The 12,904-nt window shown below is 35.1% G+C and overlaps 1 protein-coding gene across 1 annotated transcript; it reads left to right on the top strand.

Annotated features, from left to right (window-relative positions):
* The first annotated feature begins 6,789 nt into the window (after positions 1 to 6,789).
* Positions 6,790 to 7,743, top strand: LOC118582609 (olfactory receptor 8K1). The gene has a single exon (XM_036185608.1). It carries the CDS (start codon positions 6,793 to 6,795, stop codon positions 7,741 to 7,743), a length of 951 nt encoding a protein of 316 aa, XP_036041501.1. The 5' UTR covers positions 6,790 to 6,792.
* Positions 7,744 to 12,904: the final 5,161 nt, after the last annotated feature.

Genomic DNA, 12,904 nt, shown 5'->3' with positions numbered 1-12,904 from the left:
AAGACTAAAAAAGTAAAAAAAAAAAGTCTTTAAGATAGTCAAACTACCGAGGACTTCCAGGTAACATTATTGAGTAGCATATATTAGACCAATCTGGGAAAGTGTCAGCAGAAATTAATATTGAGTAGTTAAAAATGTACCAAGGAGGAGGAAGGGAAAAAGATGAAAGAAGAAGGAAGATGAGAGGAGAAGAAGAAGGAGGAGAAGAAGGTGGAAGAAGAAGAAGAAGAAGAAGAAGAAGGAGGAGGAGGAGGAGGAGGAGGAGGAGGAGGAGGAGGAGGAAGGAGAAGAAGAAAAAGAAGAAGAAGAAGGAAGGAGAAGAAGAGGAGGAGGAGGAAGAGGAAGGAGGAGGAGGAGGAAGAAGAAGGAGAAGGAGAAATGGAGAAGGAGGAGAAGAAAAAGAAAGAGAAGAAAAAAGGTAGAGATTTTTGATTTCTGATTCCTGTCTTTTCAGGGTTAGCCAGTTTGTACAAAAGAAGAATGAATAGATAATTTTTCATAAAAGCTATAGCTAATGATTTATGTGAGTATGTAATTCACAAGGAGAAAATAAGAGATATATTTCCTCCAAATAGAAAACTCAATAAGAGAGAAAGTTTTCTCCATAATATTTTAAGGCTTGGACTTGAGTAGTTTTATATGAGTTTCAGCCACCCAGGAAATTAGTTAACAGTGAGCTTCACAATGACCCATTTCTGGGAACACTGGCTCATACCCACTGTCACAGCATTCACAGACTTCTACAGGGCAGAATTGCCACATGCGTAAGACCAATGCAGGTGACATATGGGTTCTTAGTAAACCTGATCTACATGGGGAAGCACTGCCTTTAAATATTCACCTCTTTCATTCAGTAGTTCTGTAGAGAGGTTTAGGAACTCATGAGCTCCCAAATTAGTGGTCTACTGTTGTCAGGCCCAGTTCTGTGTAGGCCCCTTGCAAATAGTCACAGTAACTGAAAGGTCACAACTTCATTGGCCCATGAGACTGAATTTCACAGCCCTTTTCCATTTCTTCTGGCTCTTATATGCTCTCTTCACTTGTGTACCCATTGAAGAATCTACTAGCTGCCAATACATGCTTTCAAACCCATGATCACATTCATGACCCTGGTTAAAACCCAATAGACCTTAATTTAAAAAAAAAAAACATTATTCTTTTCTTTAGAGAAGATAATTTATGCTGTTTGCAGCTTTTGTGTGGAGTTTAGGCCTTGTGAGCTTCCTCCTTCCATGTGAGTTATCTATTTTTGTCATTCTTGCTCAGGAAATGTTTAGGCAGCCATGTTGGTAAGACTTTTGGTTGTAGCTTCTGATATGGTCAGCCAAGAAAGGATGTAGATAATATTATAATACATACATAGAATATCATACAGATTGAGAAGTTTCTATTTATGTATTTAGGTGTACATACACAAACACACGCACAGGTATGAATGTAACAAATAAGGGAATAAGAGACAATGAAATTGAAAGACAGCAATCAAAGATTTTGAGTAAGCAAAGAAAGAGGTAAATGATGCAATTATAGTCTTAAAAACTATTAATTTAAAACCTCTTTTAAAAAAATAAGCATTTAATAAATAAGAAAATACAAATGGATATAGGGAAGGGACTTATAGAAGGAGATGGTAATAGGAGTGGGAGGGAGATTAAAGAGGGCCAGGGATCATGGATTTATAAATGTATGAAATTATCAAAGAACGAGTTCATTTTAAGATTTTAAAATAAATTCAAGAACAAAATAATCAGAGCAAAATGAAAGCATGATGGTTCCTGATACTGTAAAAGTATGGAGCTGAAAGAATGAACAGTCATCTGGTTCCACGTTTAGACTTTTTTAAAATTAAGATTTCTTCATTGAACCCCCATGTGTTGTACAAGGAAGTCCATACATAATAAAAACATTCCCAATTGGTGTGACAGGAAAATTAAGACTGATTAGCATCATGCTGCTATTTTAGGCTGGGCCATTTGTACAGAATAAGATGAGAAAAAGCACTTCCATGAAACATACACAACATTTTCATTTCATAATAAAATACCTTTTGTGATTTAAAATATTGTATTATTCACAATTTTAATATTCCCAGTGGCCAAATTCCATCTGCACATATTTTCTTAATTGAAGAAAGGGGCCACTTGGGAAGTAAGGAGTGGGGGTGATGGCAATTTAGTAAAACACAAGGGAAGGGACCCAGGGTGCTGATGTAGAAAGATGTTAGCAGTTAGGAAAAAGAACTACCTGAAGTTTAATTTCAAGGATCTGCAAGTGGCACACATAGAGAAAACAAAAGCTGAGTACTTACAGGACTTGAGATGTTGAACCCACCTCTGTACCTTATTATCTTAGAATACTATTCACCTCATAATGAGCCTGGTGTCTCTAAAGTCCTTGTTGATGAGGAATAAAACACTTTGCAAACTATTCTCTAAAACACCAAATGGCACATGCTGTAATACATGAAATGTGTACATGGTCAACAACTCAGTACTTATAGTGAGTAGTTACCATCCAACTTAGGTTTTGATATCTTAGAACACATAATTCAAGCTCACTGACTTACAGTTCTCTTGTGGTTAGGAATGGCCCAAAGTCTTTTCCTATGGTCTTTGTCTGTTATGGAGGAACTGTTTTCCATCACAGCTAAATAGCTATTTTCTGTATGTTGAGATTTGGTTTTGTGTACACTCATTTTCACTGTTTCTGTTGCAGTAGTCATCAGTTTTCTGGCTTATTTAACTTCAAGAAACAGGAAATATACACAACAAAAGAGAATCATTCCACTTTTTTTTTTTTTTTGAGTCTTATGATCATTGGCTGATCTGCCTTCTTTTTCAGCCTGTCGATTCCTTGAAAGTGTATTTTATATGTGATATCAAGGTGCTTAATAATGTAATATTGGAAAACATAGCTGCTTTGCCAGTCAGCTGGGAATACCAAATATAAACCAGTGTCCCCTATACAACATTATCCAATGTACTCATTTCTCTCCAAACCAAATAGAACACTCATTTCCTTCGTGATTCAACTGCCTTAGGAATATAAATCAAATTCAGAATTGGCACATACATATTGAATTTCAATTTAAACTGTTGTGTTTTCAGTGGATTGACTCCACTTGAGTTACTTAATCTTTTCTTACATTCTACTCATTAAAATTATTTGCTGGAACAAAAAATCAACTAATATAAATGTGAAATGTGATCTCTCTCTTCAGATATAAGAAAATAAAAACACTCTACCTATTGGTGAATACTGTCACAATTATGGTGTCTATTTGCTATAAAACATTCTTTCACTTCTTGAAGACTGGATTATCAGATCATGAGAATATTCCATGCTTGATCAAAATCACTGTCTAATTAGCCTTAACTGCAAAATTGCATTTATAACAAAATATTATTATGCTTTGAAATTGTTGACTAATACAAAATGAAATGTGTGACATGTACTGTTAAAAATCAAGTGAGTGATTATTATCTTCAATAGCAGAAACTGAGAAACTAATCAGTAATGTTTGCAACATAATTTATTATTACAATTCAAAGTAAATTCTTATAATCTGCCCAATACAAAGTTTTCTTTGTTATCAGTAAAAGGAAACACAGAAAATAAAATACAAAACAAGACTTTCCAAGTTACAAATTACTGCCTATGATTCTACACTATGTATAATATTAAATTTAACATTTCCTTTGAATAAAAAGTCTATGGATTTAATGACCATTAATTGAAATGTTATACTATATACTAGGTATATAGTAATAAAAAATTTCAAATAATGGATAACATTTTGAATTAATTTGTTAGCAGTGTGTGTGTGTGTGTGTGTGTGTGAATAAATGCAGGTGTAAAGGAAATACAGCATGAATGTGATTATCACAAAGTACATGGGAGGTTACAAGACAACCTCTGTGTCTTCCTTGCCTTCCATTTTGTTTGAGAAAGGGTCTCTTTGATGGTTGTTGCTGCATATGCCAATTTAGCTAGCCTGTGAATGTCTGGGTGTTCTTTCTCTGCCATTCAGAAGCAGCATAGATATTACAGAATCTCAGGCTCTGACTTTGTGTGGGTTCTGGAAATTTAATGCAGAGCAGTACTTATTTTAATGTGGTTCCTTGACATTAAATTCAGGTTGCTATGCTTGTACAGCAAGTGCTCTCACCCACTGAGCTGTTTCCCAGGCCTTATTAGAATTTTGTTGCAAAGTTTTATATCTGTGTTAAAGGAATATTAGTCTATAGATGTGCTATCATTGTTATATACCTGATTGCATTATAAAAGTAACATTGGCAGTTATACTAATGCTGGAAGAATGTCCTCTATTTCCATTTTGAAAAATAGAGAATTAATGTGACTTCTTCATTAAAAATTTGGTGAAATTCATTAGTTAAAACAATGGAAATATTCTTAGTAATCTGAAGAACAAAGCAATCTCCCTAACACAGGTTTAATTTATAGATCTGTCCTAGTGAAAAGAAGACATCACATCAGATAGGAAAATGGGAGAAGAAATGTTGGCTAGAGTTTTCCTTTTTCTAATGTATTTAGAAATATAATTCTATGGACAAACAAAGCTAAAATAACTTCAATAAAAGGTATATGTGTAAAAATACATGGAGGTCCATCCAAGCCAGTTTTTCTGATAATCAACCACACATTCAATCTTTTATAAACCTATGTCATGATTCACTATTATTCACTATGGATTTCTTATTAGAAACAATATATCTCACAAGATATGTTTCCAAAGATATGTTTCCATATCTTGTCATATTTATGTATCTATAATATATGAATGAATATATTGTACTTTTTATTTGTAGGTTGTGAAAACATAGTGCTAATTCTATCATGCTTGGGGTCTAAGATACTGATAAAGTTCTATTTGTGATTTTTAATGTTTAATGATATTTTGTGGTTTGTATATTCTATTAGAATAAGGCATGAAGTATTTTACTTTTCCTAATAATATATTCAAAGAACAATTAATATATGTACAAGACACTCTAAATCCCCCAGGAAATCATGTGTAATTTATTTACCGATTTGCATTTGCACTTCAATACAGTGAGTCTCATGAGACTAGCAATGAAAGGTTATATAAAGGAAAATACATGAAATCCATTCAGTTACAGACTAAGATCAAAGCAGTTGGATTCCTAAGCAGGGTCTCCACACAGGTAAGAAGGAACAGTAGGCTTTGATAGTTTTTAAGAGACATGCTTAAACTCAACTTCTACCCAAAACATAAATATTAATAGTATTAATAACTAGGGCAGACCTTTTCTGTAGTCACTAATAGTCTGTGTTCATTATTCACAATGCTCACTTAAAACCCACTGTCTTACTACTCAGTCATCTGTTTTAACCAGAATCTTTTTTCTATCATTACCCATCTGGTATCATCTCTGTATCATATATCATGCTTACTCAGGATGCCTTTCCAGGAGAGGCAGAATGTAGTGTTTATGAGACTATATTCATATATTAGATGAAGTATTTGAATCTTGATTTTACCACTTATATTTGAATGAACCTTTATTAAGTATTGCAGCCCTCTGAGCCTTGGTTTATTTGTATCCTATAGTAGTAGAGAAGACATGATACTTCCTAGTGTACTGTGAGGATCACATGAGTTCAGATTGGTAAAGAGCTTAGAAGTATATCCAGCACACAGCATTTTCCCTCTTTCTCTTGGCATCGATATTCTCTCCCCGGGGCCTCTCTCTGCAATTCTCCACAACTTAAGGGCAGTCAGGATATTCAGTCAGGACCTTGTTTTCACAGAAGAGAGATGCATGGTTTGGAGATCATTAGAAACAGTGGTTCATCATGAAGAACAAGCAAGTGGCAGGAAATCAGACTGAGATGTTAGATTCTGAAAAGAGTCTCTAGAATTAGGTTCTGAACATTAGTGCACAAGCTGAGATTTATTGAAACATTCATCCTTAGCCAAAGATGTATGTAATACTGTGTACAATGCAGTGTGTAAGTTAATTCTTATTACTTCTTTAAGCATATGCTTGACTTGATAAGAAACAAATGAAAATTTCCAAATCCCTCCTCTCTCTCTCACACACACACCACATACATACATACATACATACATACATACAGACATACATACACGCACACACACACACACACACACACACACACACACACACACACATATATATATGTGTGTGTGTGTGTATCTCATGTGTATGCATGTGTTCTTATGTGTAAGTGCATGTGTGTGCTTTAAAACTTGAAAATTATAATTGAAAAAATAAAAATAAAACTTGGCAACTAATGAAGTAGCAATTAATTCTTTTATCAAAATGACTGCTTTATTGCTGGGTGTGATGGCACATGCCTGTAATCCAAGCTCTCAGAGGGTAGAAGCATCAGGATCAGAAGCTCTAGGCCAGCTTCAGCTATGCTACGAATTTGAAGCCAGACAGAGCTGCAGAAGACTCTGTTGATGAAGAGACAGTATGAACCCAAACTTCAGGTCTTCCCTGGGCTACATAGCAAGACTCAGTCTCAGAACAGACAACAAAACAAGGAAACAAAATCAATACCATTCTAATACTTTGCATATTCTGCCCTTTTAAAGCTCACTGTGTCATTGTTCTGTGGTATATAAATATTGTCTTCTATACTTCTGGGAGAGCCGAACTGGTGATTTCAAGTGAAGAAACTGTATCTTAAATGCCATGCTATAATTTCTCTGACATAAAACACTGCAAAAATAACTCATGTTAAACTTACTTCCTACACAGGTTGCCACTATTAAGCCCAATGGAGAAACTCAACCACACTGCAAAGATCCAAGTTACTGAGTTTATTCTCTTGGGACTCACCACCAGTCCTGGCCTCAAAGCACCACTCTTTGGAATATTTTTAATCATATACTTGGTCACACTGATGGGAAATCTGGGCATGGTTATTCTGACTCATTTTGACTCTAAACTACATACCCCTATGTACTTTTTCCTGAGACATTTATCAATCACTGATCTTGGTTACTCCACAGTTATTGGTCCAAAAATGATGGCAAACTTTGTAACGCAGCAAAATACTATTTCTTACACTGGGTGTGCTGTACAGCTGACATTCTTTGAGATTTTCATCATCACTGAACTATTTATCCTCTCAGCCATGGCCTATGATCGCTATGTAGCCATCTGCAAACCTCTTCTCTATGTGATCATAATGGCAGGGAAGGTGCGCTGGGCACTGGTACTGGTACCCTATCTCTACAGCATCTTTGTGTCACTACTTCTCACAGTTAAGTTATTTACACTGTCCTTCTGTGGCTCTAACATAATCAGTTATTTTTACTGTGACTGTGTCCCTCTGATATCTCTGCTCTGTTCTGACACACATGAATTAGAACTGATCATCTTAATTTTCTCAGGCTGTAATTTACTCTCCTCCCTCTTGATTGTTCTCATATCTTATGTGTTCATTTTTGTGGCAATTCTCAGGATGAACTCAAAGGAGGGGAGGTCCAAAGCCTTTTCCACATGCAGCTCTCATCTGACGGTAGTGGTTGTATTCTATGGAACACTGCTGTTTATTTACCTTCAACCCAAATCCAGCCACACTTTTGATATTGATAAAATGGCCTCTGTGTTTTATACACTAGTCATTCCTATGCTCAATCCATTGATCTACAGTCTAAGAAATAAAGAAGTAAAAGAGGCCCTTCAGAGAACTTTTACTCATGGATTCAGAATCCCCACTTAATGCCTTACAGTTCAGTCACACAGCTTTCATACTGTGTCAGACCACAAGACTCAAGAGATCATCAAATAATAGAAATAAACAGCAAGCTTAAGTCTTTTCATAACCAATTCCCTCTACACAAACTCCTGCTCCTTATCTAACTCAAAAGAATAAAGCACATAGTACTAAAAAAATAACATCTTTCAAACGCTGTTCAAAGATCACATTGGGAAGTAGTTTATAAATGTGGAAGAATGAAGTTTTTGTTACTTCAGCTTTGTCTTGGAAAAGGAAAAACACTTCCTAATTAGAATGAATCAGTGCTAACTATAGACTTAGTAATATATATTTTGCGGTAGTCATTGAATATTAAAGTTAAATAAGATTATGCCACTGAGAAGATGCCAGCTAAACAGGAGACAAGAAAAAATGATATTACAACTAAAAAGCATTTTTAAAAAATCTAAGCTAAGGGCCAAACAAAGGAATAGAGCTCATAATGAAGTTTCATTCAACTTATAATATTTATATATTAAGGATGAAGTGTACATACAGGAAGATTTTTTTAATTAGACACCATGGAGAGTTCTCATAGGTAAGTTTTATACCCTAATGATGTAATGATTTAAGACTGAAAATGAATTATGATCATCTGGCCATGTACTGCTACATTATGAACATTTTGAAAAGTATATAATAGTGATTATGTAGGGAAGATAACTGGTACTTCAGAAGTGATTGTGCAACCACCTTAGGTGTCTTGTTCCCATTTGAAATCTTATGTAAAATGGCATAGACTCTGAAATACTGGTTCTTTCATGTTTCCAAACAATCAGGATAGCCATAGCTCTTATCTCACAATTTCTTTTATCAAATACTAATAATTCCCTTCCTTGATATATTTTTCTCAGAGATACCTAATTTTCTGCATGGAAAGATGAAGCATTTAGTTATTAAGCTGCTAAGGACAGTAGGCAAAGAAAATTCTGTTAAGACTTTATCCTAAGTATGGACCAGGTTCATCCCTTAATTCAATAAAATATATTTGAAATCAAAGTGCAGTTTCCAAGGTTTGCTTTCCTTTATAAATCAGTTTTAATATTTTTTAAAAAGTCTACTACCACAGTTATCCACAAGGAATAAAATCAAAATGTTTCATGTATGGTTTATGATGCTTCTTTAGATTAGAGAAAAGTGTTGACGTCCAATCAGTATATGAATGTTTGTCCAACGGGTCTCCAGATGAGGCAAAGCCCATGTGGACCAGTTTCACTCCTTAAGGACCAGTAGACTTCAAGGCAACAGAGAATAGTGCTGTGATCATGCAGCCTGAAAGCTTGTTTCTCTCTCTCTCTCTCTTAATATTGTTGATTCTCTAGGTGGTTTTAGTGTCATTTTGTTAATCATGCAAAACCCCCCTTTTTTCCCCTCAAGTATCTTCCCCTAAAATTCTTTGGGATCTGCTGCTTCTCAGGTTTCTTGTCTGAGGATGCCAGCTGCCACTTCAGACTCCAAGAGTTGTTCTGATTCAGTGACAGGATCAGAGGCAGATCACCCATATTTCTGTAAATATGATTTAAAAGAGACTGTTGTTCTTGAAAATGTGTGCCTATATCAATCACCTTTATTTTTTGTAAAGACAAGATATACCTGGCTCAATAAAATTGGCCAAGATAGCAAAATGATGTGTTTTTTTTTTAACTGCAAGCAATTTTAATACAAAAGTGTGTCTTATGTTATTTTTGGTTTAAAGTTGTTTTGATTTAAAAGTTGGGAAAAATCGTATTTGACATACTTGTTTTTACCAGGGGTTAATGTTGGAGGACAGGGGAAATTTGCCTGTTAGTATGGGAAAACATGCTTGTTTTTGATGTATAAATAAGGACGGCTGGAGCTATTCCAGGCCAGCCACTTATATGAAACTCATCTGGTGGACAGACAGTTCATTTCTTCACACTGGAGTCCCTTCCCTGTCTCAGGATCTGAACCCAGGCTGCGGCAGAACTGCAGCAGAAAAGATTCCCACTATGTAAAGCACTCTTAATTGAGAGCAAAATCAAAGAACTCAAAAATATGCTAAAACTTCAATACACAAGAGCTGACATTTTAAGTGAGACACAAGAATGGCAAAACATAGATATTCCAAAATGCTTGTGTGTATAGGGGATCTGAGGATTATCTAAGAAATTTGAACAACTAAATCATGCCTAATATGCCCATATCTTTGTATTTATATGCATCTGTTTCACTAGGTCCAGAATAAAACAAGTTCATTGCATTACATGTAGGTATACTCAAAATAGTATTAAAAATATAAAGTAAAATATATTCATAAAATGAAACACTGCTCAGAAATAACACAAAATGAATGATCTCCACATTCAACCACACATGAGCACAAATATCATTATATAAGCACTGTGCTACCTGTTATTACCTGGATGATGGCATGACAGACTTTATTATGAAGAAATACAGGGCATCATTTTAGAACGATGCAATGTTCTGTTTCTTGGGAAATGTTTTTCAAATGTCATCCATGTACACTAGTCCATTTATATATGTTTTCTAATTTTAGAAATATTTCCACTAGTTCTTTGATAATTTTGTACATGTCCTCTCCCCTTAACTCTTCCTATATCTACCCATCTTCCTTCTCCAACAAACTTTTTTTCTTTTTTGTTCGCACTTCAAGGCTAGTTTGTGCTGTATGAATATTCCTAGATATGGGGCTTCCCACTGGATTATTGTTGACTTACCAGGGGCTCCACTTTTTGAGAAAATTGACCCTTCCTCTACCTAAACTAATGATTTCCAATAGCTCCCCTGTTAGATGTGGAACTTGGTGCCCAACTCCCTTTTTCGTGCTAGGATTTGGTCTGTTTTGGGCCTGCACAGGTCTTATCCATGTTGTGATAATGGCTATGAATATTCAAGAAGTATCTGATATTGATTGTGTTGATTTCTAGGCCCTTGTCATAAATGATACGTGTTTTTCTATAGTAAAAGTTAAAAAAATACAAGCAAATTTTAAAAACAATATAATAAATCAAGGTATATGTTTATAACTTATTCCAAAAAATTCAAGCAGAGAGGATGTCTGAAAGTAATAACATTATTGACTGTCTAAAATAACTATAATATAAGTAATTACAAATATACATATGTAGGTATAGTTTAAATAAAAGTTCTTCATATGAACTGACAATGTTCCCTCAAAGAGACAAAGATCATGTAACTAAAACACCATTACGAGACACAAGCAGCCCTCTTTTGAGTTGTTGGTAGGACTTTCCAAAGGACTTCCAAAATATACAGCATATTGCTATTGCTCTTGGATGCTCCTGAGAGGGGGAAGGTGTGTCCCTATTGCTGAAGACATTATGCACTACAGAAATAGGCCCCAGAGGTTCCTTAGCATGAATTAACCTGAGAGAGTCCTCTCTAAGGATTAGCTTTCAGGGTACTAGAAGGCACCAGGCAAGCTTCCAAAGGAGAGCATCAAGCAACAGTCCCATGTAACCATGATGAGTATGAACCACAACAGCAACCAGCATGGCATGATAGCCCTACCACAGTAGTGGTAAGCATACAATGATGGAAACAAACAACTCTCTAATTAGACTCAAGATCCATTCAGCTGTAGGGAAATCATACCTGGTACTGGAAACCAAGCAAGCTACTCAGGGGCAGTAAAGTTCTGGATATTGGAGGAGTACCACTTTACTAAACCTGCATAATCTCTAACAACAATCTAAGTATGTTTCCTTATACATGCAGATAAGTAAAATCCCCATCCATCTTCAAGGAAACTACTCTTTGCAACAGAGAATATTTTTTAGAGAAAACCATAAGCAATCACAAAACACAGTTGTAGGTACCACTCAGTGAATACATCTACAGAACAATCCTGCACCTAAGACTCAGAGAATAGTTTGGAAGAAGGGTGAGGAAATTGTAAAAGCCTGAGGATCAGGACATTTAGTGTGAGATTGTGTCTCCTAGTAATGTCACACGGTGTAACTATAGAATCTCATGAACATGACTATCTAATTTTAATAAGGAAAACAACAAAAGACATACCAAATGGAAGAGGGAAAGCCCAAGATGCCTTAATCCTACACGAAGAACTACAGGCTACTAAGCAATGCTGAGAGTTGGAGAAGCATTCTTCTCCAGGGAAGAGCACCATAATAGATTATCCAATAGAAATGGTTAGCCCTGAAAACATATGTACAAATAAAATTATATACACTGAGCAGGTTATAGTTAGTAATATACATATATACATATATACTTTCAATAATAACTAAAGAAAAAAAGCAACCCTGAATTTGAAAGAGAAGGAAGATTATATGGGAGGGCTAGGACAGCAGAAAGGGAAGGGAAAAATATGTAATTGCATTACAATCTCAAAACTAAAGAAAAAGTTTAAAAAATGAAAAATGCATGAGTATTTACTCAGTAAAATTTCAACACTATTTTATCTTCCAGTATTTTATTTTTCTAAATAATGTTCTCACTGTAATTTTTATTTACACATTTTAACACCTGTATTGCTTTTCCATAATAGCTTTTCCAGAATCAGGTTTCTACCTAAGGAAGCCACCATTTTTTTTTTAAAACTGGGCTTAAAATGTGAGATTCAGAATAATTAGCATGTTTTTTTTCCATTTTGTTATCACAATTGGTTCATAAATGCCATCCTTTGTATTTATTTTTGATACCATTCAATGCATGAATTTATATTTTATCTCAAAATTTCCAAATTTACATATTTATATCTTAATCCTTAATATATCAGAATTTAAATGCATATGGTAATTGAACTTTAGAAAAACAATTAAATTAAAATGGGTTCGTTGTGTTAAGCTATATGTTCTTAAAATAAGAAGCACCTCTCAGAACTCAGGGACCCAAGCAGAAGAGGAGCCAGAGAAAGTGTAAGAGCCAGAAGGGATGGAGAACACCAGCAGAATAAGACCCTCTGAATCAACTGAGCAAAACTATCTATTATGAACTCAAAGAGACTGAAGCAGCAAGCACAGGGCTGAGGAAGATGTGCACCAGGACCTTTGTGTTATATATTGTAGCTTGCAGCATAGTATTTTCATGGATCTCCTGCATACATGAATAAGTGGTTTCTCTGATTCTTGTGACTGCTCTTGGGGCTCTTTCCCTT

Source organism: Onychomys torridus, chromosome 4 (assembly GCF_903995425.1).
Source record: "Onychomys torridus chromosome 4, mOncTor1.1, whole genome shotgun sequence".
NCBI classification, from domain to species: domain Eukaryota; kingdom Metazoa; phylum Chordata; class Mammalia; order Rodentia; family Cricetidae; genus Onychomys; species Onychomys torridus.
This window is presented reverse-complemented; position numbering and strand designations above follow the sequence as displayed.

What these genes read in the sequence shown, in the direction of transcription:
- LOC118582609 (XM_036185608.1), top strand. Translation starts at nt 6,793, where the DNA reads ATGGAGAAACTCAACCACACTGCAAAGATCCAAGTTACTGAGTTTATT.